The sequence below is a fragment of the Mesoplodon bidens genome (genome assembly GCF_964165515.1).
Source record: "Mesoplodon bidens genome assembly, chromosome: 2".
Classification (NCBI taxonomy): Eukaryota; Metazoa; Chordata; class Mammalia; order Artiodactyla; family Ziphiidae; genus Mesoplodon; species Mesoplodon bidens.
This window is the reverse complement of record NC_138177.1, coordinates 89,918,043-89,945,968: the sequence shown is the minus strand read 5'-3', so window position 1 is coordinate 89,945,968 and position 27,926 is coordinate 89,918,043. Positions and strand designations below refer to the sequence as shown.

General features: G+C 47.8%; 1 protein-coding gene across 2 annotated transcripts; it reads left to right on the top strand.

Annotated features, from left to right (window-relative positions):
* Positions 1–1,614: 1,614 nt before the first annotated feature.
* Positions 1,615–18,030, top strand: SARS1 (seryl-tRNA synthetase 1). 2 transcript variants are annotated; one of them, XM_081222696.1, is made up of 12 exons: positions 1,615–1,862; positions 5,893–5,963; positions 9,100–9,180; positions 10,330–10,488; positions 11,451–11,594; positions 12,335–12,490; positions 15,074–15,295; positions 15,880–16,009; positions 16,279–16,436; positions 16,692–16,763; positions 17,157–17,286; positions 17,612–18,030. In XM_081222696.1, exons 1-12 carry the CDS (start codon positions 1,727–1,729, stop codon positions 17,767–17,769), a joined length of 1,617 nt encoding a protein of 538 aa, XP_081078822.1. In that variant the 5' UTR covers positions 1,615–1,726; the 3' UTR covers positions 17,770–18,030. The 2 variants fall into 2 exon arrangements, with proteins under 2 accessions (XP_081078822.1, XP_081078821.1); XM_081222695.1 differs by lacking the exon at positions 16,692–16,763 and having other exon boundaries at positions 1,616–1,862.
* Positions 18,031–27,926: the final 9,896 nt, after the last annotated feature.

Genomic DNA, 27,926 nt, shown 5'->3' with positions numbered 1-27,926 from the left:
ATTCTATTATGCTAATTTGTTATACTTATCAGGTAGCCTGAGCATTTTAAAGGAAGATGTCTGTAATCTAACGATAAGACTAATAGTGAAAATTCCTGAGGAAATTTGGAGAGGTCAGAATTTCAAGGCCATCCTTCCAATTACACTGACGACCTCCTTAAAGTATTAGCTCAGTGGCCCTCCTCCCCTAGGCCTGGGCCCCCTGCAGCCTCAGGAACACCCATCACTGTTTTGAAACTTAGCAAGCAATACACTTTGGCATTGCCTTCATGGACATGGAAGCAGTCAGCTCCCACCACAGACTTGCCCTCAGAAGATTTCAGGGAACCCAACCCTTTGAGGACAGTCTTCTTACATGCTTTCTTCAGAGCCTGTAGCTCCCAACACTTCCTTTCCACTGGTTTTATCTTTTTTTTTTGGCTGTGCTGTGCCACATGAGGAATCTTAGTTCCCCCCACTAGGGATTGAACCCACACCCCCTGCACTGGGAGCACGGAGTCTTGACCACTGGACCGCCAGGGAAGTCCCCCTTTCCACTGGTTTTAAACCTAACATCCTCGGTAAGCGGAACCTAGGGGGTCCAAACCTAGACAAATGCCTTTCCTAAGCCTCCCTCTGGGTCTCTACTAGTCAGCTCCAGTACTGTCACTAGCCCTGTCCTACACCTCAGAGTTGGCTTGGCAGAGCTTTGTTGGGGAGTAGGACAGCAATGCCATATCCTCATGACAGGTGCACAAGCAAGTGGCAGAAGACCAAGGTCTTAGCACAGTTAGCTTTGGGGCATGGTGGGTGGGTCTCTAAACTCTTGGTAAAGTGGAAGGATGGGGAACAGTATGCCTATTCCCAAATCCTTCAAATAAGCTCTTGTTATCAGGGAGATTCTTGGATAACTTTGGCTCCAATCAGCAACCACAATATTTCACTGTAAAGGCCGGAACATTATAAAATTAAAATATGAAATCTTTGTTCTAGGAATTTTCAAATAGATCCAATACATGACCTCAGTATCTTAAACTGCCTTCAAATCTCCTAAATATTTTCCCCTTGGAAAAGTCTACTCAAGTGTGTCTCTCTAAAAGATTTTCCAACCCTGTGATCTTAAGGGTTGATAAAGGGACAATTTGGTTCACCCAATAATAAGATTAAGAAAGGTATCCTAACTCTGAGGCAGGAGAGCAGGTATTTTGAACTGAGGTAATCTGGGGACTAAAACATGTAGCCGCATTTGTCTCAAGATGAAGAAGAGAGCAGAGGTTCAGAGAGAGGGTCCAGTCTTAGGACCCAAGCTTGTAAAGTGGAAACTTACATCTATGGGAGGTGCCAGCTTCCAAGCCAGTGATTATACTGACAGGCCTTGTCTTAGATATGCCCTTTAACATGAGAAAGAAACAGGCACTCATTTTTCTTCTATGGGGCAATTAGAGCCCCTAGAGAAGCGGGCACAGCTGGGGAAAACGCGCACGAGGTGGCAAAACCCGCTAGTGGGACTGACTTGAACACATCCGGCAAGCCCACGCCCACCCACCCCGTCCTCCTCTGCGCGGCCCCGCCTCCTACGCAACCGCTTCCGGCCCAGAGTGGAGGGCTGGCTGCACGCTCCCGTTGCGCCTGCGCGGGAAGTGGGGTTGAGGGGAGGTGTCAGCGCGCCGGTGCAGTGCGGCAGTCACAGGGCGGCTGCTGTGGGACGAACCTCCCTTCTCTTAGTGTTGGCCCTGGAGAAGGAACGATGGTGCTGGATCTGGATTTGTTTCGGGTGGATAAAGGAGGGGACCCAGCCCTCATCCGTGAGTCGCAGGAGAAGCGCTTCAAGGACCCGGGACTGGTAGACCAGCTGGTGAAGGCAGACAGCGAGTGGCGACGATGTAAGTACCGGGACGCGCGGAGTATCCCCGGATGCCAACTGCAACTTCGTTTCTTGGACCTCGTTACCGCTCCTGAGGTTCCACCCTTCATAAGACCCCCTCCCAGATTGCGGTGGCTCCGAAGCTGTCCCTGTCCACCCGGGGGGCCGGACCGACCCACTTTTCTCCTCCGCTTGGGCCCTGCGACCTCCCTTCCTGGCTAGCTGGGTGCGGGTCGATGCTTCTGAGTCTGGGAAAGGAGCATGGCGCGTTCGCATCAAGAGCTGTCAAGCCTTCCGGCCGCAAGGATAGCCGGAAGAAAGCCAGGGCGGGAGGTTTGGGGGGTTTCACCTTTCCTGACACTTATCTTTGGTCGCCTCCTGTCTTTTTCTCATCTTCAGCAAGGCCAGAGTGGTCTCCCTCTATCTTGATAGAATCAAAGGTTCCAACCTGACTGAGTCACATTAGGTTCACTCCGTCCATATTGGAAGCATTTTGGGACTGTGGAGGCCGCTCCTGGCTAAAAACAATGATCCCGGAGCTTTTGGGAAGGCCATCCCCCTGAACTGTGGGCAAACTTTTAAGAACCGAGAATAGTCTTACGTAGTAGCTCAGACATGGGCAGAGGGGTGCGGTGAAGCAAGAAAAATCTTGTAATTATTGAGGCTGTTTAAAGTTTTCCGGGGAAGACATTGGCAGAGTTGGGCTAGATCCTGGAACTGGACCGGGCATCTTTCATGAGGCTAAATAAAACCGTAGAACCCTCTGCCCATCAATCTCTGCCTAGGCTAGCTGGAGTAGTCACTAACTGGCCGGATGCTGTCAAACACGTGATTTATTGTCTGATGCAATAGGTCTGCCACCCGCTGAGAGGCAGGTTTATGACAGCGCACTGCAAAGGCAGTCGCTGTCCAAAAGTGTGGATTTCTATTAGGAAAGTTGATTTTCCTAAATATATAAGTATCACCCGTGTAGGGAGAGAGTCGAAGGAAGAGTTGGTAACATGAAGGTATTGGGTACCAGGAGAATATTTGCTTAGCTCAGGTTGTTTGCTGATTCTGCACATCACAGTCAAGCCCAGTGTGGTGGTGATCCCACCACCTGAATCTGAATCTGAAGTTTTGAGTTGCAATGGAATTAAATTAAATCGGAGTGAAAAAACTAGACCGGACACTGTTTTACTGAGTCAGAAGTCAGAAGTATCAGATTTTAGTTTCCCTCTAGCCATTGCCCACCTGCTAAATGACTTTGAATGTGTTACCTAGTCTCTTGGGTATAATGTACACCTCTGTGGGAAGTTCTGTCTTTTACCTGAGGAGTGGATATGTGGTGAGGGGATGAATTCTTCAGGGACAAGGTTGTGTTTTATTCATCTGTGTGTCAGTACCCAGGGTATACATATAGATACAGGATATACATATACACATGTGTACATATAATCCCAGTACCTAGCACTGCACCTGGTCCTTGTTAAGGGCTTGACAAATGTTTGTTGAAGTCATGAATATCTTCTGTGTTCAGGGCACTGTGCTCTTCCATATGAAAAGCAGTTGATGTAGTTTATTTTCAACATTTATTGATTTGATTCTTTTCTACTTGACATCCCTAGCCAGTATTCTCTTTGCAGCTAAGGGGAGTTAATGATTTTTCCCATTGCTGGCTGCTGAAGGTGGACATTGACAGATGTTGTTTCAAGATTCTTTTACATCTGAACCTCTGATCAGAGTTTAGGGTTCTTCTATCCTTAGCTGCAGTGAGGAGTTGCAACCCAGAGCCACATTAAGAAATCAGACCATGTTCCCTGAATGAGGACACAGCAAGCTTCAAAAGGCCCTCCATTACAACTATACCCATTTGTCTGTCTGTAGACCTTCAAGGTTTAGGGCTCTGTGTAGAACACAGGAATCTGCTATGACTTGGAGTCAGAGCACCACATCAGGGTTTACCACAGCTCTTGTAACTTCAAGGATTAGAATTGTGATTTCTTCTTTTAATTCAGAGTAATATAATGAGGACACATTTGGGCATATAATAAGCATTTGTCTTGACTACTTCCAAAGTCGGTAGATTTCCATGTATCTTGAAATCTGCCACTAACTACAGGAATTATTAGCTGAAGTTGTTACTTCCTCTTAACCCTATTGCACATGCCTTAAACCAGGCCCTTATCATTGGAAAAACTTTCTAAGTGCTTCCTTTGACCCCAGTCTCAGCTAGTCCAGGGCCACACCTAGGACATATGATCCGTATACTATCTTATATATTTCTGCTGTGGCATTTATATTATTTTTATATACAACCTTTTAAAACTTATTGAGATGTAATGTATTCAGTAAGTTCAGTAAAGTGCACAAATCTTAATGTGCAGCTTGATGAATTTTACAAAGCCATACACTCACGTGACCACCATTCAGATCAAGATCTAAGACATTTGCAGTTCTCCGGGGAGGCTCCCTCTTGCCCCTTCACTGTCACTTCCCTCCTCCAAAAAAACAGTATTTTGTCCTCTATCACCATAAATGACTTTTGCCTGATTTTGAACTTCATATTAATGGACTTATATAGTATATAATTTTGCATGTGACTTCTTTGTCTCAAAATTATGTCTGTAAGGTTATTCCATGTTATTATGTGTAGCAGTGGTTGGTTCTTTTTCATTGCTGTGTAGTACTCCATATATGTAAACATACCACCCAGTTTCATTGATGGACTTTCAGATTGTTACCAGTTTAAGGGTACTATGAATAATGTGCTAGGAACATTGTGTCTTTTGGTGGAAGTAAGCACTCATTTCTTTTGGGTATGTACCTAAGTGTGGAATTGCTAGGTCACAGAGTAGGCACATGTTTAGGTTTAGTAGATATTATCTAATAGTTTTCCAAAGTGGTTGTAATAATTGATACTCCCATCAGCAATATATAAGAGCTCCATTTGCTCTACAACCTTGCCCTTGATATTGGCAGTCCTTTTAATTTTAGCCACTTATTCACACTGATTCCAGAGATGGAGAACAGATTAGTGGTTGCCAAGGGTTAGACGGGGCAGGGGAAAGGTAATGGACTGCAGAGGGATGATAGCAAAAGGAATCTCTGTGGAGATGGAACAGTTCCGTATCTTGAGTGTAGCAGTGGTTACACAGATCTACACACGAGATATCACACAGAACTACAGGCACACGCAAATGAGTACATGTAAAACCACTCATCTGTTCTCCATCTCTGTAATCAGGGTGAATAAGTGAATGAGAAAGTAGTTATATAGTTTGTGCTGAAGTTTAGTTTAAATTTAGTTAAAGTTTGGCAAAACTTTATAAAGAATAGCCATGTCTAGGCGCTGTCTCATCTCTAGTCATCATTTTACCTATCCAAAGCTTAAATTTTACCATATTGTTGCTAAAGCTTAGATTCAGGAGGTCCAACTTCTGCAAATCAAGGTTAGACTGATGATTCACAATACCAAGATGTTAATTTGGGCCAGAATACCTAGGCAGACTGATTAGTGCACTGTCTTCCCCCAAAGAAACCAAAGTGTAAGAAATTGAATTCTTCTCAAGGCTGCCAGATGAGCGTTGTATCAAAGCAAAGGAAATGACATTAACCATTTCTAGCATAGAGAAGTAGCAACCAAGTTCATGGGAATAGAAACTTGACTGACTGCCTTTTTTTTAGATCCTGGTGCATACCACATAGTTTCTTTAAATGAATTTTAAGATAATTGAACAGGTTATAGTTACATGAGTATTTTCCAGTTTTCTCAGATGTGTTACTCTGTCTACAGTGGTATCATCCAGGTTATGATACTTTTTAATTTCAGCCCCAGAATGGCCTTTTCATTGTCATCATATGCTGGGGAATCCTATTGTAATCACCAGTATATGCCATCTAAATTTGGGGCTCTAAGGCTATAAGATTACACAACTTTGTGAGGCAGATCCTTTAGCTCTGCCTGCATTTTGGCCTTGGGCTGAGATCAGTCCTAAGGAGCCAAGATTAGGAATGAGGTATCTTAATTATGTGCCTATCTTTGGTGTATTGGGTTCTTTATTCTTCAGGCAGATTTCAGGCAGACAACTTGAACAAGCTGAAGAACCTATGCAGCAAGACAATTGGAGAGAAAATGAAGGTAAGAGAACTGACTAATACCCTTGAGAGCTTGAGCAGAGGTATCTAATCTTATTCTTAGTTAATTCATAATTTCTAACGTAGTGTTTAATTCCATGAGCTACTGGATTTCTTACCAGAGGGAGAAAGTTATTTTAAAAAGAAAGGGAGGAAGGCAGGGAGGGAACTAAGGCATTTTCAAGGATCAGTGAGTCCATCTTCTGTCTGCAGGTGTGTTTTGGTCCGTTCTTGCTGCTGTAACAGAATACTGTAGACTTCGTGGCTTATAAACAGCAGAAATTTATTTCTCACAGTTCTGCAAGCTGGGAAGTCCAAGATCAAGGCACCAGCAGATTGGTGAGGGCCTGCTTCCTGGTTAATAGATAGTCTTCTTGCTGTGTCCTCATGGCAGAAGGAGCAAGGAGCTCTCTGGTGTCTCTTTCATAAGGGCACTAATTACATACATGAGGGCTCTGCCCTCCTGACCTAATCACCTCTGAAAGACCCCACCTCCAAATACTATCACGTTGGGGATTAGGTTTCAACATATGAATTCTGGGGGACACAGACATTCAGTCTGTTGTAAGATAAGATTCTTGCCATACAAGTCATTCATTGTCTGTTCTGTTCTTAATAATATGAATTCCACCAGTAATCCTTTCCAGTTATTTCTTGAGCTCAACCTACAGTGCCAGAGAGGTTTTCCTGTTGTAGATTTCAGATTCTTTATCCCAGTGTAGTCGTGCTCTTTATTTAAAAGATCCTAGACTCTTGGTTATGTGACTTCAGGCAAGTTAACTTCTGAGCCTCAGTTTTTTTGTCTGTGAAATGACAATTCTAACACTAACCTTTAGAATACAATTGTGGGGCTTCCCTGGTGGCGCAGTGGTTGGGAATCCGCCTGCCAATGCAGGGGACACGGGTTCGAGCCCTGGTCTGGGAGGATCCCACATGCCACGGAGCAACTGGGCCCGTGAGCCACAACTACTGAGTCTGCGCGTCTGGAGCCTGTGCTCCACAACGGGAGAGGCCGCGACAGTGAGAGGCCCTCGCACCGCGATGAAGAGTGGCCCCTGCTCGCCGCAACTAGAGAAAGCCCACGCACAGAAACAAAGACCCAACACAGCCAAAAATAAATATAAATAAATAAATTTATAGAATACAATTGTGAGAACTGAAAATTTCTAATATAGAAAACACGGCACAGTGCCTGGAACATTGTAGTTATTTAGCAATTGAGAGTAACAGTGAATAGCAAGTAGTACTGGCCTTCATCCAGTATATCCTTCCTGTCCTTGAAGAATGTTAAGTTTCAGCTCAGCTTTACTTTGGTAACCAGATTAGGTTTTTTTTGTTTTTTTGCGGTACGCGGGCCTCTCACTGTTGTGGCCTCTCCCGTTGCGGAGCACAGGCTCCGGATGCGCAGGCTCAGCGGCCATGGCTCACGGGTCTAGCTGCTCTGCGGCATGTGGGATCTTCCCGGACCCGGGCATGAACCTGTGTCCCCTGCATCAGCAGGCGGACTCTCAACCACTGCGCCACCAGGGAAGCCCACCAGATTAGTTTTTAATCTTTCTTCAAAAATACCCTCTTAGCCTCTTAATCATTTTTTTAAAAAAACATGTTAATGCACCCTACAGTCTGTCTCATTTTTAAGTTGTAAACCTCTAAAATAAACCAAAAAATTATGAAATTTAGGAACCTGAACCTGGAAAGACCATAACAAAAAGATTCCCTTGGATTCTAGCACCTTATCCTTCATGATATTCTGTATCCTTCTCTTTAACACTATTTTATTACACTTTCAGCATGTGACAGGCTGTAGAAATTGATATTGATGATAATCATACAGTTTTCTTCCTGTGGAACTCTTGACACTAAGTCAGGTACACGTCAGTGACCCCATAATTATGTTAATTTCCATGTATACTTCTGCCTGAGTGTTCTTTGGGGCATATATACGGATAGTGCCAGCCAAGTATTTTTCTTAGCAAGAAGATGGGAGTATTTTCATTTGCGTTAACGTTCTTAGATTCCCTTGACTGCTCTCCCTGCAAGGAGTGTTCTCTCTTGCTATCCATTGAGATAGTACTAGCAGTGCTTTAATTTGTATAGCACTTGAAAGCATTCAAAACCCTTTCATGTACGTCTCATTTTGGTTTTGATCTTTGCTGTAAACCTGGAGTGTAGGTAGTACATTTGTTAACCCTATTAAAAGGGTAGGGTAAAGAGGCCTAGGAAATTAAGGGGCTTGCCTAAAATGGTGCCATAAGTTAGTTGCAGAGCCAGAACTTGAACTCAGAACTTGAATGTGCTGCCCTGAGGGATTATCAGAGAGGAAGAGGGCCTCAGCTATCTTGGCTACCAAATGGAACATCTTGAGATTTAGGCCATTTTTTTCTACCTCAGTAGTCTATGCCTGTTCTTATCAAGACTCATTCTGATATTGTCAGATTTTTCCAGCTTTTAAAGATGATTTTCCTTGAATCACTGTCTTCTCCCTTGCTCTGGACAAAGATTAGAAATGATGATTTGGCAGAATATCATAAAGAAGGGTGAGGAGAGAAACTGGAATGGGAAAAAGTCTAGTCCTGGGTATACCCTTGCTGTTTTGCCAAGTTGCATTGATTGCTCTAAACGTGGCTTTTTTCCTTAAAAATTGTGTTTCTTTGGCTTCCTAATATTCCTCATCCCATCCATTTTTCCTCTTAGCCGCAGGCCTAAGGGCTGCGTTTGTTCTTAGTAGGTAGATGGGGATTCACAAATTGACACACAGGTGTCTGCCCAGCACTGGCTCCTGACCAGCACTAGTGTTTTCACAAATTCTTGGGGTCATAACATTCTGTGTCCATGTCAGACAATTTCCTTCTCAAGTTCCCGATGGTGTCAACCCTCTGACCTGGATTGGTTAATCAATCTGTCCAGAATCAGAAAGCTAGTAAGTGTCAGGACAGGGACTTGGAACGTTAACTTCTTGCTTCCAGTTCACTAATTTTTCTCCATGCGTTGCATCTTTTAGAGACTAAGTTATGTAGAATGTTCTGTAATTAGTTTATATGATATATTAGTTTGGTGTACACTTATAAAACTATGTCAGAAATTTTCCTTTATAATTAGTTATGTTTTTGTTGTTGTTTGTTTGTTTTTCTTTCCCATAGAAAAAAGAGCCAATGGGAAATGATGAGTCCATTCCGGAAGATGTATTAAATCTCGATGACCTCACTGCAGACACTTTAACTGTAAGTTATTGTCCTTTTCCAGGTTGGGATTTCTGTTCTTTTAGTTTTGTTCCTAGACAAGCAAGTCCTGACACTCTGTTCCACACAGCACTGTGGCATCCGTGAATTTCTGCAGCTGGGACATGTCCCCATCCACTCTTGTTAATCTCAGTACTTGAGTATTAGAGCAGAGATGGAGACAGGTGGAATGGAAAAGTCAAGAGTAGGAAGAAGAGAAAAAAGGAACTGAACTATGTTTGGTTTAATAACTCCATTTCCACAGAGTCAGTAATTTTTCAATTTTTTGTAATTCAGTAAATATTCACTACAGTGGGCCTAGAGCAGGAATTTTCAAGTTTTTTAGTCACTGAACCCTTTCTTAAAACCTGCAACACAGGGACTTCCCTGGCGGTCCAGTGGTTAAGACTTTGCCTTCCAATGCAGGGGGTGAGGGTTCGATCCCTGGTCAGGGAGCTAAGATCCCACATGCCTCACGGCCAAAAAACTGAAAAAGCATAAAACAGAAGGAATATTGTAACAAATTCAATAAAGACTCTAAAAATGGTCCACATCAAAAAAATCTTTAAAAAAAAAAAACAAAAACCCTGCAACAATAGCAAGAGCATAAACCCAAAAAAGCAGAGTTGCTGTGCTTGAAGGGCAAGGTTGGGGTGCTATTCCTGCCCTGCCCTACCTGCTAAGGGTCCCCCCAGGAAATCAGAGTACAGTTTGAAACACCTGCAATAAGGAATACAAAATGAGCTTAAGACAAGGTCTCTTGCTCCTAATAAATTTATAATCTTCCTAGAGAGCAGTTAAATATAGTATATAATAGCATGCTGAATTGGTTTAATCAGGAATATCAGAAAGTGCAAGTTAAGCTATGGTATTAACACTCCTGAGATATACAGGAACGAGAGGAGTGGCCACAATTTATCCATCTCTGCCTTAGGCACCCTGAAAGAAAATGCCAATGGATTTGTCGGGCAAAACTGTATATATCCCTGTGTGAAATAAATCTCAGTTCTTTGAAAGCCTCCGGTGTCAATTTTTAAAATGCTATCACAAGAATTATCATTAGAGCCCAACAAGGTTGGGGCAACAATCTTTTTCCTACTCTGCCCTTGACTCGCTGTGGCCTTGGACGGGCTTGGCCTTGTTCATCTACAGAACCTGAAAGTCTCACAAATCAAAAAAGTCCGACTCCTCATCGACGAAGCCATTCTGAAGTGTGATGCAGAGCGGATAAAGCTGGAAGCAGAGCGATTTGAGAACCTTCGCGAGATTGGTAACCTTCTGCACCCCTCTGTGCCCATCAGCAATGATGAGGTAGGCGTTGGTGCCACAGCTAGCGGCTGCCTTGCGTCACCCCTCTCCTTTGGGAAGGGGGTGGAGTGGGAGGAGGACAGTGAAAGTCTGGCACGCTCTGTATAATAGAAGCAGGCTCTTTGTGTATTCGCTCTGCCCACCAATTGAGAATTGAAAGAGTCAGATCCCTGCCTGATTGGGAAGTAGCAGAGACAGCAGGTAGGTGGAGACTCCTGGCACGGAAATCTCTTCTAAATCAGGCTGCTGTCCTCCACTGCGTGTTGCCCATGGTAGCAGCTCGTCTCGTGGGAGGGATCTGCAAGATCAGCCTCACCCCTCACCCACACCCTGCTGAGAAGCTGCAGGTTGAAGGGAAATCTGCATGATAAAAGTTTCCTGCCGAGTGGGAGCTTCCCCAGCACAAAGCTGCTCTGAGCCCAGCCTTTGTTCCCTGACACCCCAGCCGTGGCAGGGCCCATCTGTGCCTCTTTCATTCATTCCCTGGTGAACGGACATTAAACTCACGGAGGGCTGGGGTGGCAGACTCAAGAGGTCAGGGCCCTGAGCCCACCCTTGTGTGGCCCTGGACCAATGAGAGCCTGGAAAAAAAAAATCTGCATTCCCCTCCGTACCCCAGGCAGTGCGGATTGTCCAGGGAAGGGTTTTCCCTGTATAGGATTTTCAAGGAGTCATTTAAAAGGGTATAAAAACGAGAGAATACTACAGATCTTTTGGAAAATCATGATTTCAGTTCCATGGCTGGAATTGCCTCTAGGACTTTATAAATTATTATTTCTCTATTGAGCGCAGATTCTCTAGCAAATTCCCATCTCTAGTCTCTGTACACTAGGGCCAAAACCTAGCGTTTGAGTTAAGCAGTGACTTCACAAAGCTCTAGGTCGTTCTTGGAATAGGGTTCGGAAAGATGGAGGTTGTAGAATTCAGAGCTCATGCATCTTTGTCTCCTGGTCTTGTTTCCTTAGGATGCCGACAACAAAGTAGAGAGGATTTGGGGTGATTGTACCGTCAGGAAGAAGTACTCTCACGTGGACCTGGTGGTGATGGTAGATGGCTTTGAAGGCGAAAAGGGGGCTGTGGTGGCTGGGAGTCGAGGGTACTTCCTGAAGGTAAGAGTCAGCAACCAGTGAGGTTGGTTATAAAGAAAGAACTGAAAAAAAAGTGCAGAAAACATAACCCACTTAAAGAGGCCCACAAATCCGCCTTTCTACTACAAACTTACTGGCAATTAGATGCAATTCTCTTTCTAAGGCAGGAGAGTGCTCATCAGGATTCCCTAGAACAAAAGCCGCTGAGTGATCCTCCATAATGAATATGTTTTGCTGACTGAATTAGAACAGTCTGTGCCTTTAAGGAGCTCTGTGTAATTGGACAGTCAGACAAGTAACAAAGAGTCAAAAACCCTCTGTGATAAGTGCTCTGGTGTGAGTAGCCCAGGGTGCTATAGGAACGGGTAGGTGGAGGCAACACACCCAGATTAGCTGGGCAGAGGGCAGATGCACTCAGGGAAGCCTTCCAGAAGGACATGGTAAAGTAGTTTTGGAAATACTGTCCATATAGGTATGTTCTACGTATACAAATAAGTCCAGTGTTTTAAGAATTAGCACAGGAAGACTCTCCCATGCACCCTGGGTGAACAGTCCTTTTCCCTTGATCGGTATCTTAAAGGGAATGCTCTTCAGATGATGTGCTGTGCATGGCTGTTAAGAAAGAGTCTCTTGAGTCAGTTGTTGGATCCATGGTCTTTGTGGCCTACTGTGTGCCCCCAGTTGCCTCTGGGGGTAAATGCTAGCAGATGAACGTGATGGCAGCAGAACCCACTCACACAGTGCTGTGTCTGCTCCTTTAGGGGGTCCTGGTGTTCCTGGAACAGGCACTCATCCAGTATGCTCTTCGCACATTGGGAAGTCGAGGCTACACTCCCATTTATACCCCCTTCTTCATGAGGAAGGAGGTCATGCAGGAAGTGGCACAGCTCAGCCAGTTTGATGAAGAACTTTATAAGGTGAGTAGCCTGAGGCAGTGTGGCAGAATGACTCCTTAAGGTATGAAGTTTAACTTCAAAGACACAGCAATGCTGTCCAGCAGAACTTCCTGCGATGATGAAATGTTCTATATTGTGGCTATTGAGCACTTAAAATGCGGCTAGTGCAACTGAGGAAGTAAAATTTTAATCTTTATGAATTTTAATTTAAATGGTCACATGTGGCTGGTGGCTACCATTTGGACAGTGCAGACATAGAGCCTATTTTATCTTTCCCCAGATAGTTTATGTGATCTATCTAAATTGAGCATGCTTTAGCACCATGAGCTTAGAAAGGAAGCTCATATGTTATTATTAAACTTGGACAAAAGGAAATTGTAGAAGTGGCTGATCTTCCCATGTCCTCCCACTCCTGACCCCAGACTGGAAACTTCCACAGGGGGAGACATACTTCCCTTTGGATGGATGTGGCTTCCAGTCTGTGGCTCTTTCTCAACCATGAACCATCTCAGGGAGAGCCAGTGGATTTGAGTTGAGGTGCAGAAGGTCATTCTGAATCAACCAGCTTTAACATCAGCTGTAGCTCCCCCTACCCGAAGTCTACGCCCAACACTCAGAATTTCTAGTGTCTCTGCTAACGGCTGCCCATCGCAGCTGAGTCCACTTCTCACCTGTCCCTCTCCTTCAACCCTGTTCCAGGGCAGGGGGGAACGACTTTGTTCTTATTGGCTGTTTCCTCCCAAAACCCATGTAGCGGGTAGTTAGACAACTGCTCCTGGCCTCATCTGATTTATCTTATGTAGAGAGATGAGTTTAATAGTCAGAACCTTCTTCCCACTAGGTCCTGTTGGTGAGTTCAAAGGTATATTTTAATTCAAGACGCAGTGGAAAACAAAATGCTCTCTCCAAACCCTGAGCATTGGTACAACCTTGGGGTCCTCCTCTTCTTCCTTTTAATGAGAGGAACATGTGCATTATCAGATGAGACCTGTTTTTATCTTTTCCCTTTTTTTTCTCCTCTCAACTCCCAAGATTGGATGGATAATCACTGACAGAACTTTAGAAGGATGCCCTGCAGGTAACACCAGGGAGAAGCTTATATGGAGGATTATGAAAAGGATTAGGTAGCAGGTGCTCTGCGTGTTCGCAGCATTCTCCATCTCTTATCCAGATGCTTCTTGGAGCCATAGGCAGGGAGAATCACAGGTCTCCATAGTGAGGAATTTTGGCTGGCATTTTGCTTAATAAACTCAGTTTATTAATTCTCTAGAGCAGTGCTGTCCAACTGAACTTTCGGCAATAGTGGAAACATTTTGTATCTGTCCTGTCCAGTGTGGCAGCCACCAGCCACATGTGGCTGTTGGAATGTGGCTCATGCAAACCAAGGAATTAAATTTTAATTGAATTTAAATAGCCATGTATGGCTAGTGGCTATACCATATTAGACCGTAAGCTCTATTGTTTTTACGTTGTATGTGAATAGCCTCACACGGGGCTAAATTCCCACTGTTAGGTAGCAAGGTAGTTTTCCACATTTCCAAACAGTGGCCTAGAGGAAGTTTCCTCCCCTCTTTTTTTTTTTTTTTTTTTTTAGTTTTAATTAAAGTAATACCACATGACAGAAAATTTGGAATTAGTGGGGGGAAATCATCTTCTTTCCCATTACCTACTACAATTGTCATTTTTAATATTCTTGTGGGAGCTTTTTTTATACATGTATCATTTTCTCATACTTCTAATCACAATATATATAGATTGCCTTTTTACTTCACATTATATCAGAAGCATTTTTCAGTGTTACTACATGGTGTTCGTAACCATCATTTATTAGTGGTTACATAATATTACATGGCGTGGATATAGACTACCCAACTCTCCCCCTGTTGAATATTTAGGGGGCTCCCTTTTTTTTGCCATCAGTAAGTAATGTTACAATGAACTTTGTCCTGTCTATAGCTTTTTTTTTTCTTTTGCATTACTTTCTTCAGCTGAATACCAAAGTGATTCTTCAAGGATTACAATCCTAGGTCAACCCATAAGCACCAAGAGAGCAGAGACTGTCTCCTTTTGCCCCGCATTGGCAAAAAGGACTTGGCTCTTACTAAATGCCTCACAAACATTTGTCAAGTGGATAAATTTATACTGCTACGAGCTCAGGTTTTATTGCACGCCTGCCATCACTGGCCACTATACATCATTTATAAGTATTTCATTTATTAGATAAAGTAAAAATAGTATCAGAGGGAATCCCCTGGCGGTCCAGTGGTTAGGGCTTCACGCTTCTACTGCAGGGGGCCTGGGTACTGGTCAGGGAACTGAGATCCCACAAGCTGCGTGGTGAAGCCAAGGAAAAAAAAAATAGTATCAGAATATTTTATCTTCTTTTAATTTGCATTTCTTTGATCTCTAGTAGGGACCCCATTTTGGACTGACCCATTCCCTCCCATGTCTTTTTAGCATCTCCTGCTCACTCCTGGGCAGGGACTGAAGAAAATTTGTCCTCCCATCACTCAGATCTTCTCTGTGTGATCTCTGTGATTCCTTGCTCGAGCTGAGGCCCTACTCCCTCGCTCTTAACTAGTAAATATTACCCTCCTCTGACAGGTGATTGGCAAAGGCACTGAAAAGTCTGATGACAGCACCTATGAGGAAAAATATCTGATTGCCACTTCCGAACAGCCCATTGCTGCTCTCCACCGGGACGAGTGGCTTCGGCCAGAGGATTTGCCAATCAAGTATGCCGGCCTGTCCACCTGCTTTCGCCAGGAGGTGGGCTCCCACGGCCGTGACACCCGTGGCATCTTTCGAGTCCATCAGTTTGAGAAGGTGAGTAGGCAGGTCAGGGTGAGGGATGGGACCCTTCCCTCTATCTCTCCAGGGCTGTTATAGAAGAGATAGAATCTGTGTTGCTCAGGCCCACCCCAGCTCCAGTCTTTCCTCTCGTTGCCTCCATCTGGGTTTCTAGGGAAGAGCCTGAGAAGCACGTAGTGGAGCGGCTAGAGCATGGACTCTGGAACCAGGCTGCCTGAGCCCTAAGGCCAACTCTACCACTTACTGCTGTGTAACCTTGAACAATTTACTTAACCTCTCTGTGCTGTTTCCTCCTCTGTCAAAGGAAGATAATAATAGTACCTACCCCATTAGGCTACTGTGAGGATTAAACCAGTTACCACGTGGAAAGTACTTAGAACAGTAGCCGCACGTTATGTGGGACGCTCTCCACACAAGCATTCGTTCTTGCTGCAGCCCCAGCCAGTCCAGTTCAGCCCCGATCTCTCACCAGGGCTCCAGCCCCACCTGACTCTCAGTGGAATAGGAATAGGTCTTCATTGCTAGGATAATTCCCACTTCAGCCTTCAGTTTATTCACCCCGTCCCATTGTCACTGTGCCCTTGGGTACCTCTTTGCAGATTGAACAGTTTGTCTACTCATCCCCACATGACAACAAGTCCTGGGAGATGTTTGAGGAGATGATCGCTACCGCTGAGGAGTTCTACCAGTCTCTGGGGATCCCTTACCATATCGTGAATATTGTCTCAGGTTATTGGCCTCCCTCTCCTGCATCCCACAAACACCACCCTGACCAATTGAGCTGCTACACAAAGAAGTAGCTTACAGTCCAATTAATTGCCCACATTAATTAAAATATCACACTCTTTTCCCTTGGGAGTTCTTGGTGATAAGAATATCTGGGCATGATTTCCCTCCTGGGGATAACATGTGAATTAAAGAATTCTTTGGGTTTGCTAAAGGTTAGCCTTCTGAAATACCATCCCTCCTTCATGAATTCTAGGGGGTTTTCCTTACAGGTTCTTTGAATCACGCCGCCAGTAAGAAGCTTGACCTTGAGGCCTGGTTTCCGGGCTCAGGAGCCTTCCGTGAGTTAGTCTCCTGTTCTAACTGCACAGACTATCAGGCTCGCCGGCTCCGAATCCGATACGGGCAAACCAAGAAGATGATGGACAAGGTAGATGGCCCCTGGGGAGGCAGAAAGCAGGGCCTTCAGCTCAGAGTAGGTCCATCTTATTTCTCAGCCCTTGGAGGACATTATTTCCCAGCGTCATGGGAAAATCTGAGCTTCTCAGTCTAGACCAAAAAGGGAATCTGAAAATGACTTCACTGAATCAGGACTGAGTCCTTTTAGACAGAAACCTGAATCTAGCTCTATTCTACAAGGTAATTCTAGCTTTTCTCTTCTTGGCTTTGTTTTCCATAACTCCAGATAAAGAGTAACCCCCACTTGTCTACACAAAACAAGTTGGAGGCAATGTCTTCCCTCTTCTCACCCAAGAAGGTCTGGGTTGTAAGCTTAGCTCTTCAAACCCAATTTTCAGGCCCTAATCTTTTCCAGGTCAGGGACTTGAAAGGGGTTAAAAGGAGAGGCCATTGAGTAGTCTCTTCCCTCCCTCAAAGGGCCCAAATCTCCTCAAAATACTGGGACCTACCACTTATCACTCATGGAGACATGAGGAATCTTCCTGGAGTTACCTAATAAGCCATAAGTACCAAACAGAATTCAAAGGTTTGGAGATCACTAATGGGTAGAACCTGTTTTTTATTTGATTTTAGATTTGGATTTGGATAGTTGCAGTTGGGGGAGTCTGGCTGAGTGGATGGTTCCTGGTCATCAGTAAGCCCAGCTAGGGGTTGAGTGTAACTGCTCCCTCTGGGGACCCTCTCCTCGCAGGTGGAGTTTGTCCACATGCTCAATGCCACAATGTGCGCAACAACTCGCACCATCTGTGCCATCCTAGAGAACTACCAGACAGAGAAGGGCATCCTCGTGCCTGAGAAATTGAAGGAATTCATGCCACCAGGTGAGACTCCCAGCCCAGCCCATCTTCCTCCTCTTGTCTGTTTTCCTGCTCTTCTAAATAGTAAGCCCCTTTCAGAATGCACCAAGTTTTCTTCTTCATACACAGCCCCCAAAACTCTGCCTGCCCTCTGGTGCTGGGCATGGCAGGGGGCAAGGTTGAAAAGTAGCCAGTGCCGGTATGAGCTTCTATTTAAATGCGGCTAAAATTCAGGCTGGGAAAAAAAGGAATAAATGAAAGCAGTGCCTGCCTTTGTCTTGTGTAACTTTCCCCAGAGGTCCCTGGGCTTTGACTCTTGAGGAATGATGGGTTGTTTGTCCCCTTTCAGGTCTCCAGGAACTGATCCCCTTTGTGAAGCCCGCACCCATTGACCAGGAGCCATCGAAGAAGCAGAAGAAGCAGCATGAGGGCAGCAAAAAGAAAGGGGCAGCGAGAGATGTTGCCCTGGAAAGCCAGCTGCAGAATATGGAGGTCACTGATTCCTGAACATTCCTTTCTCCCACTTTACCAGGCTTCCATTTCAATTAGCTGCAATCTCAGAGCCTGCCCACAAGCAGGGAAGCCAAGCACGCACCCATCGCCCACCCTGTGTGACTGCATTGCCAAAAGGGGAACCATCTGCCCTGTACAATGCAGTGTTCCTCTTTTCTCGCTTGGGCATAGGATCTAATCACCAATGACTGATGAAACCATGTAATAAAGCACCTCTGAGGGAGGCCAGGAGTCTTCCTCAGTCTTCTGCCCAGGGCTTGGACCCTGTCTCTGACAGTTCTCCCTGGAACCGTATTCACTTCTGCTTTTCCTGCTATATCAGGCAGGTTGTTCCATTTAGCAGAGAGCCTTTGAGAAGGTCGGTGAAGGCAGGGGTAGGTTTAGTAAAGGCTCAAGGGGAAAGTGAAAACTGAGTCTTAGACACACAGGCTTGCAGGGCAAGGGCAGGATCCTCCTTTGTAAATTTGCTCCTGCTTTGTTAAAGCAGTTAGGTAGGACCAGCTCAGAGACCTGAGTTGATATAAAAAGCTTCATAGCGGGACTTCCCTGGCAGTCCAGTGGTTAAGAGTCTGCATTTCCACTGCAGGGGGCGAAGTTGTGATCCCTGGTAGGGCAACTAAGATCCCACATGCTGCACAGCGTGGCCAAAACAATAAAAGCTTCATAGCACTTCTGTTCCCTAGGAAAGGCTCCATAGAGAGGGAAGGAGGTGGTGAGACATCAGGGTAGATGAGACTACATTTAATCCAGAAAAGCCCCTAGATTCAAGAGCACTGGGCAGGGCCTTATTCACAGCTGCTTCTCTCTTTCCAGTCATCCCCAAATGGGAGACCAACTGCCTGGCAGCTTGTTGCTTAACTCCAGAGGATCGATATAGCCCACAGGGCAGGGGGCTAGTGGGAACAAGGTTTTAGTCCTTTCTCTGGAGCTTCCACCGTTGCCCCAGTAGCCAGTTCACCTTTCTCTGGGGAGGATGATGTTTAGGCTCTTTATTTACCTGCTGCCTTTCATCTGCAATCTACAAACACTTCAATAACACCAACTGTTAGCTTAGTGCTTCTCCTCTAGGAGTCTAAAATACTTCCTATAGATGACCCCTTTTATCTTTGTGACAGTCCCAGACAGGAGGGTGGGGACATGATTATACCTCTTCCATCATAAGGAAGAGAGTGCAAGGTAGGTAAGGGAGATGAGAAAGCACGGCCGGGTGGAAGCCAGGAGTCCTGACTCCTCAGCAGGGCTTGATGCTCGCTGTGTTTCTTTGCAAGGATGAGAACAGGACTCTGAACTGGCCTGTAACTTAGGAGCTTGATTTCGTCTTCCTTAGTCCCTAAGCAGCAACCTCCCCAGGCCTGCTGGAGCTTGCTTAGCACCCAGGAAAGAGGCCATGTGCTTGGTTTTCCACTGGGAGCTTGGGCTGATCCTGTGAATCTTGCTACTGTCAAAACTGTGGCACCTGAAAAGGTGATCACAGTGACTCTTCTGCCCCAGGCAGGCTCACCAGCCCGCCTCTACTCTAGCCAGTGCCCCAGCTCTGGGATAACAAAGCCAGGGCAAAAGAACGAAAAAGCAAGCTGCTCCCATGTACTTGGAAGGATGAGATTCACATTCCCGTAGCCTCCACTATTTGGTTTGAAGAAAGGCAGTTTACACAGTGCGCAGGAGGCTGGTTTTGGTCACCACCACACACCGCTCTTTCCTGTTTGAAAAGCTCATTGGGCTGTGGGATTAGAAACTTTCAAGTGGCCCCGCACACCCCCATCTAGCCTTAGGGGTCACTACAGCTGCCTCTGCTCCCCACTCCTACCCTCTTGGCTACTGGCGCCCGTGGCCTTCCACCAGCAGGCACTGCTTTTCTCTGGCCCTGAAAGCGCTGCGGGAGGAGGAGCTGGGGCTCTGAGCCCCTGGGGGCCCAGGTCTGGCTCCTGCACTGCACCCTCCGCCCCCTACCCCCACCCCAGGCTGACCCGCCTTCTCACCCGACTAGTTTTCTGGACCTGGCTGCACCTGGGACCTGGCCTCCTGCTTGTTTACCCAGAGAGCCTCCTGCCCCGTGCTGCTGGTAGCCCAGCTCCCCATGGCAGCCTTCCCTGTGGCTGGTCAGTGTGTGGGCTGGCTTGTAAAAAGGAGTGAGTGGAGGCCCGGAAAATAGCTGCTGTGTGCACCAAGTAGTCTGTTAGCTGAAAGTCTACCTCCTTGAAGCCACAAGACAGAAAAGTAGTAATTGTGAAGGAAAGGATGATCCCGTGGCTGAGGTCCCTCCCTGCGGGTGGAAAACACGAGCAGGAGACGCACATAGGCACTTATTTACTGCGTGCTTGCCCTGCGCTAGGTGTGATTAGGAGCAGGGGTTACAGAATGGGACACAGTCCTTGCTCTCAAGGAACTCCAGGTCATTGGGAAAGGTGTGGCTTGCCTTCCTCCAGTGAGCTGGAAACCAGGCTCCTTTCCCCCCTGGAGCAGTGGGATGGGGCTGATGTGAGCCTTGTTTAAGGATAGGCCGGCCGGCCTGGAAGCTGAGCACCAGGAATGGGCCCAGATAACCTTGACTCCACCCTGGCAGTTGCCTCCGCAACCCACAGCTGATGCCTTCATCCCTGGCACCTTGACGTGCCCCATCTCCAACCTCAGCTGCTCAGGTTACCTCAGCAAACAGCCCCCACGGGCGCCAGGGAGTGAGTCAGAGTCCTGGGTCTCTTACCAACCCTTGGTTCCCACACCCAGGAATTCAGGGACCAAGATGCAGGTCTGGGTGCTTCAGGCAAGAGAGAGGAGCCACTAGGCCTTTCTAGCAAGAGACAGACAACTAGAAGGCCGACTTCTAGAGAGAAATATCTAAAGAGCCAGGCAACTGTGGGGACCCAACATGAGACCAAGGGGCCTGCCCGAACTCACAGTCTGCTGGGAAGTTTAGTTAGCCGAGTACCACCAATGGGGAAACCACGCCTGGGAACTGACACCTTCCGTGTTACCCGTCCTGCTTTTCCTTCCCCGAAGCGGTTCCGGTTTACCCGGGGTCCTGAGAACGCCGCCTCTCGCCTTACCTCCCTCTGGGGGCCTGGGGCAGCCCTGGCTGCACTCCCAGGAGGAGTCTGACAGGCAGAGCTGAGACGGACCCTGGAGAAATATGCTGCAAGTCAGAGCCTGTGCCAGGATGAGGGGCGTGCTCCACTCCCCCAGCCACCTCTCAGCAAAGGGTTCCCCCAGAGCTCCTCCCAGATACACACAAAAGGGGGCGCCACTCTGCATCTCCAAGGAGGGAGGTCCTGATGGTGCTGACATAGCCGCCTCTGACGTTGCCCTTTTAAGAGACCCCCCCCACCCCGCAACGGCGGCGGGCTGCTGCCGGCAGGTTCTCGTTGAAGAACCCCAGCAAGTGCGGCGCCCCGTCTGCGGAAAGGAGGAGACAGGACGCCCACCTTGCCAGTCTCGACCTCTGGGTCCCCGGACCTGCGGGCAGAGGTAGGGGGTCCCAGCAACCTCCGATTCTGAGAAAAACCCTTTTTTCTAGAGGGGAAGTTCCTCTCTCGCGCTGTTCTCATTGGTTGGCTGGCGAGCCCTGCATTTTGGAGAGCGGTAGGGTCCTTCCCTTGGACCAGGGCTTCCCTCCCCATACCCAAGCCTGCTGTCAGAAATGGTCTGGAAGATTATTTTTACTAAGGTGTAAATTACTGATAAGATGGTGTGACCCTTTAAGGACACTTCTTTTTCCTTGTTTTTATTAAACCCTAAAGAAAGGGAAGAATTGAGCTCCCATTTAGAATAGCATTCATTCTCTCCTCCTTCCATCTTGTCTCGGGGCGGGGGGGGGGGGAAATTCTTTTTTTTTTACTCTTTCTCCAAAACCAGCCTTGTGTGCTTGTGCCCTGGATCTTGCCGCCTTTGGGAATTCCTGAGTCCCTGTTCTTAAGCCAGCTGTCTTTTCAACCTCCCTCTCCCTCTCCTATGCCTCCCCTCCCCACCCATTCCCCTCAACTACCAACCTATTTACACTTCCCCATCTTAAAACAGCCTTTCTGCCATCCAGCCTCTGCTGTCAAATTATGATCCCAACTGGCTCCTTTTCCTCAAAGAAAAATAAACCCTGGACACTTGTAGGTTTTGCTACGTCATCAACATTCCGGGTCCTCCTAGTCCCCACCCCTTCAGAGGGAAGGTAGAACGTTCCAGACTGAGGGAATAGCATGAGGGAGCAGGAAGAAAGCCTGAATAGCTGGAGTGCAGAGGGTGAGGGGATGTTGAGTTGGGGCTAGAGAAGTGGGCAGGATAAGGAGACAGGGCCTGCCCCGAAATGCTGGATTCCCGGGGCTCTTGCCTCTGGCTGCTCTTTCCCTGTATGCTCTCCTGCTCTACATCCCAAATCCATCATCTCTTCTTCACACATCTCTGGCTCTGGCCCACTTACCCCCAACACACACTGAGCATCTTCACCAGGATCCAAGCCTGTAAGTCCAAAGTCTAACTCCCTATCTGATCCTCTGCTCCCACCATCCCCTGGGTATTCAGGCACCCAAAACAAATACCTGGGAGTCACCCTGGACTACCCCCTCCTCTTCCGCAGCAGCCAATCTCCCACAGTCCCACTGAATCTCTTCATCACCCGGATCTGGCCCCTTGGCAGCCTAGTCCTCAGCTGCAGCACAGACTCCCCTCCTCCTGGACTGTTACAACCTCCTCGTGTCTGCCAGACCCCAGCCCCTCCTTCAGGTGCAGCCTCCCCGCTGTGGCCGATGGTACAGCCACGTCATGCCCTCACCCCCACCCCCGCCAAAACGCTTCAGCTGGCTCCCTCAACCTAGGAAGTAAAGTCCAGACTTCCCAGCCAGATCCGGATTCATCAAACTGTGGTCACAGTTCAGATTAGCAGTCTCTTCTGCTCTTCTTTTCCCTGCCGTGAGCCCTGCTTCAGCCCCGGGGGACTACTCACCTCTCCCAGCACTGACCATGCAATGCCCCCTCCTTATCTGCTCACGCTGTTCCCTCTACCCCAATGCCTCTCCTCCTGCCTGTCCCTGGAATTCCTCCTTCCCCTTCAAGGTGATTCAAATGTCGCCTCCTTTACAATGCCTTCTCTAACTTCTCCCACCCTCACACAGGGATATTAATGAATACGGCTCTACTACAGCATTTGTCTCTGTCCACATTAGACTGGTTGCTCCTTGAGGCCAGAGCTGGAGTCTTGTTCACTTGTGTCCCTCTCACACCTAGTCCGGTGCCTGGAGCGTGGCTAGGGCTGGACAGGGCTCTCTCCTCGGCCTGCTCTGATAAACTTAACTAAGTTATTACAGATGTTGCTTTGGGATTTGCTCCTCACAGCTCAACCTCAGGCTCCATCTCTTCCCCTCTATGCTCAGGAGCCAAAAATGATCTCAACTGGATCTTAGATGGACTGTGCATCTGTATGGAATGCTTGGGCCTATTGAGCCACCCTCCGCAAACAGTGCCAGCACCGCGGGCTGAAACTATCATGGGTTAAGGTATCCAATGCCACCTTTTGAGTCCCGAAGAAAATCTTTCTAACTTGCCTGGGACATCAGGTTTACAACTCCTGGCTGCAGCTGGCATTGGGAATACAGTTTTGTGATTAATGTGAATGAGTTCAGGGCCGCCCAAAGAGAACCCTACAGACCCAACTGGCCTCCCAGATGGTGGTTCAAGGAATGAAGGGGCCACCTGGTCACTCCTCTATGCCATTTGTCACTTCATCCATCCATCCATCCACCCATGCATCCACTTGACTAATACTTACTGAGTGCCTGCTACTATCAGGTGCCATGCTAGGTACTAACAAGGTATTTAAGGCAAACGTGTTCTCCCTGCTCCTGGAGCTTACAGCTAGTGGGTAAGACAGATGTTAACCAAGTAAATTAACAAATAAATACTTTCTGTAATAACAAACTTCAATATGTGCCATAAAGGAGGGGACATTTAAGACTGCCACATTCAGCAGCTGGAAGGAAGGCAGGGTGCCCAGAACAGAGTGAAGGGGGAGGAGTAAGAAGGGGCTGCGCCACTCCATCCCGGGCTTTGTGGACCCCTATGAAGTTGGCTTTTATTCAAGGCACAATCAGAAAGCCCAGTGCAGGGTTATCAGGAAGGGAGCGACATGCTCAGATTCATACTTCACAGTACTACTCGCCAAAGGACACCATGAGAAGTCCTTTAATCGGAAAAATCCAGAATGTGGCACATTCAACAAGAGAGCTAGCCTGGACTTTTCAAACAGTCAATATCACAGAAAAGAAAGAAGGAAGGAAGGTAGCAAGGAGGGAAGAAAAGAAGGAAGGAAACTAAAGCGACATATGGCCAAATGTAATGCATAAACTTCTGGTTTAAAAGTACAGCCATCAAAGACCTTTGAGGGACAAGACGGAATTTGTATCAGGCCGGACATAAGATGACACCAGAATCATCACTCGAGCTCCTGGGTGTGGAAGCAGTCCCCTAGGGCTCTGACTCAGGCACGGCACACTGAGGGGGTGAGGGTGGCAGCCCCATGATGTTTGCACCTCGCTTGCACTTTGTTCTCCAAACACTGAGAGAAAGCATAGTGCTGACGATTATTGAACCTAAGTGGAGAGTATCCGGGGGATACGTTGTACCATTTTGGCAATTTTTCTGAATGCTAGACATCTTCTAAAATAAAAAATTGGGGGAGAGTGTTTTCAATCTAAAAAATGTTTATTCATTTAAAAAGTTTAAAAGATTACTTAGGCGGCTGAATGGTGACTGGTTTGGAGGGGAAGCAACCTCATGAAGAATCCATGCAACTCTGGTTGAGCGCCCCCTCTGTGCCAGGCATGGAGATGGGGGCTGAGAAACACATGCACTGTGAAGAAAAATGCAGGGCAGCAGATGGGCATGCAGGCGAGTGTGGACAGGAGAACACGCAGGTCCTGGCCCGCCCGGGGCTGCTGGCCTGTGGTCCTTTTCATTCCCCCGCCGCCATTCCCGGAGCAGCAGTGTCTGGAGCTCCCCGAGGCCAGGTTCTCCCCCTCCCCATTTCTGTGCCCTTTATAAAGCAACACCGAGCCCAGAAACAGGCCTCTCCCCACCTCTCTCCTGTCAGAGAAACTGCCCCGCCCACCCACCAAAGGTCACCTCGACCTCTGCCACCAGCAGCCTCCCTCCACACCTCTCCTTCCAAGCAGGCCATTGGTCCCAGAATTTCAGCCCACAAGGATCTACCCATGACAGAGATCACCTGGTTCTTCCCAGTCTGGCCCTGTCTGGCCCTTCAGTGTGCTGGGCCACAACACACCCGCCCCAGTCTTTTTTCATTTTTTTTTTGCCCACGCCATGCGGCTTTCGGGATCTTAGTTCCCCGACCAGACATTGAACCCGACCCTGGCAGTGAAAGTGCCGAGCCCTAACCACTGGATGGCCAGGGAATTCCCACACCCACCCCAATCTTGGCTTCGGCCAAGGTGACACTCACATTTCACTCATTCATAGTTTATACTGCTTAATCTGGAGCCAGATTGCCTGGGTTCCAATCCCAGGTCTGCCATTTACTAGCTGTGTAACCTTGGAGAAAACCCTTTACCTGTAGGTTAAAGGAGTTTGCTGATGAATTCATCTGGCCAGGAATGCAGTTCCTGATTCTTCAAGAGGCAACCCAAGTCCTACCTCCTCCAAGAGGCAGACTGAGATTTCCTCAACCTTCACTGCTCCCTCCTCTGAATTCCTTTAGCCTTTTCTATCTCAGCTGCTCCTGGAGCACTTCACCCACACTGCCTTATTCAGTTGAGAGCCACATCTTATGCACGTGTGTATTTTCCGTAGACCTGGAGGACCCTCAGGAAGCAGCATGGGTGAGGAAGTCCCATTGGAACTGGAGGACAGCCTGGGCTCTCCCCTCAGGTCACTTTCTCTCCTGAGGTTTGGACTAGAAGAGCAGTAAGTTCCATTTGAACAGACTCCAGGATCTTGCTGCACCTTGGTTTTCTCCCATGTGGGAGGGAGATCTAAAGGTTCCTTAAGCTGGAAAGTTCCATGAAATAGGCAGGCCTTCCCCTAGGGGTCAAGGAGGACACCACCAAGACAAGCCCTAGTTTGAGACTCCATCATGCGTAGAAGACTTGGAAGTTTCCGTCCTGCTTTTGGTAGGGAGAAGCGGCTGAGCAGGGGAGAGTGGACTGGGGAGGCAGTTCTGTCCTGTGCCCCTTGAGGGCAGGGCAGGGAGACCATGAAGGACTATCTGCCAAACGTGCCTGGAGATGAAGGGAGGGGTTCCTTGCATCCCCAGCCTGTCTGTCCTTGGGCAGAAAGGCCCTTCGCAGGGAAGGGGGCTCCCCACAGCCGTGCTGCCTCCGCTCTAGGCTCCATAATCAAGTTCTCCAGCCAAGGCTGCTGCGCTCTCCCACCCAGCAAGCTTATTTTAGTACAAAGGGAGAGAGATGAATGGAGGGCGGCAGTTTCTCCATGCATTGGCTTGGGCCTTCAGCAGAAATGAGTCTCATTACCCAACCCCAATTCAAAGGATAATTAACAGATGGTATAATTTCCGAACATTCTCCGCGCCACATGGCTATTATGTGAAGAGCAAAATGCCTACGCAGCCCCTAGATCCTCCCAAACCACAGAGTCAAAGGGAGTCCGGAGAGGCAGAGCCCCGTGGAGGGCACTTAAGCCACCCTTCTGTGTCTGGAGCGGCCCTACGCCTTGTTCATCTTCAGTCAGAGAAGAGGGCACTTCCCTGAGTCGTGGGTCCCCCGCCCACTTCCTTCTCCTCATCCCGTCCACTACCATTGCCAGGAGTCTGGTCTAACCCGAATCCCTCTTGCTGTCGCCAAAGCTCATCTCCTTTCCTTTTCCCTGGGGAGAAAGAAGAAAGCTGATTTCTCATTCTTGGCATCACTCTGTGGTCACACGGAAGTTCCCTGGGCTGGGGCCTCTGAGAGGGGATTCACAGCTCTCCTGCTGTGACCCACTGAGAGTGACACTGCTGTGACCAGAGTGCCGTGTTGGAAGAGAGCATCTGGCCCCATGCTTTTCAAACTGGGTTCCTCCAGACCCTCAAGCTCCACAGGGGGCCCAGAGGTGTGCTCCTTGGGGAGCAGTGGGGATGTGGCAAGACCTGATGCCCACTTCAACCCAGCAGCACTACTTCTATCTGCTTTATATTCTGGGCTTCTACTTTAGATTTTTTTGAAAAAAGGATTCTACTGTTAAATTAATTTTTGAAATTATTGAGCTTATTCGATCCCTTCATTTTACAAATGGAAATTGAGGCACAAGCATTTGACCAAGGTCACACAGCTAGAGGGTGGTGGGCTGGGACTGGAAAAGCCCTGGCTTCGTCCACAGGCCAGCCCTCAGACCACCAGTCCCAGCCCCTCGCTGCTCACACAGTTGGCCCTGGGCCCCTGGTTGGGGTATGAGAGAGGGATGTCCCTTTGAATCATCCTCTACCTCCCTTGCCTGGCTCTTCTTCAAGGTCCAGCTTCCATGCCTTGACCTCCTCCAGGAGCCCCGGAATCTCCCACACCCCTTCAAGTGGCAGGTCCAGTCTGAAGGCCTGCTCTGTGAAGAGGCTCCAGAGCCCCATGCACTGGGCAGGGCTGTTGGCTGTCACAAAGCTGTGGGTAGGAGGAGGGGAGTGGCAGCTGGACGTTGATGGAGAAGGAGGGAGGGGGCAAGAGGTCATTTCTCCAGACAAGAGGCCCTATGGGGCAGTGAAAACCACTGGTCTAGGACCCAGGAAGCCTGAGTTAAAACTTGGCTCCACCCCTATCCAGCCTTGTGACCCTGTACAAGTGTCACCCTCTCTGGACCTCAGAACCTGCTAATATTAGCATGTTTATACCAGCTGGCTTTTGCTCTGACATTCCCAGCTTACCTCCCCCTGAAAAGCCCAGGTGGCATCCAAGCTGAGGCTGAGGTCATTCTGCACTGTATTCTGCAGCTGGACCCCAAAGGGGCAGCCTGATTAGATCACAACTTTGCTGAGGGGTGTGGGGAGGTGTGGGCTCAGGAGCTCACTGTGTGTTTGCAGGGAAGTGGGGTGTCTCTCTGGCGTACAGGGGAGGCTTTATACTATTGAACAGGGCTGTTTTAGCTCAGTCTGACCCAGACCTGTGGAGGGGAAAACAGCAAGGGCTCCTATCAGCAGCCAGCAGCATCCAGCCTTGTTGGGTGGCGTGAGGTGG

Bases quoted from the DNA above. Each gene is read 5' to 3' on its own strand.
- SARS1 (XM_081222696.1), top strand. From the start codon at position 1,727: ATGGTGCTGGATCTGGATTTGTTTCGGGTGGATAAAGGAGGGGACCCA. The intron at 1,863-5,892 runs GTAAGTACCGGG...TTTATTCTTCAG, and splicing joins AGACAGCGAGTGGCGACGAT to GCAGATTTCAGGCAGACAAC. The intron at 10,489-11,450 runs GTAGGCGTTGGT...TTGTTTCCTTAG, and splicing joins TGCCCATCAGCAATGATGAG to GATGCCGACAACAAAGTAGA.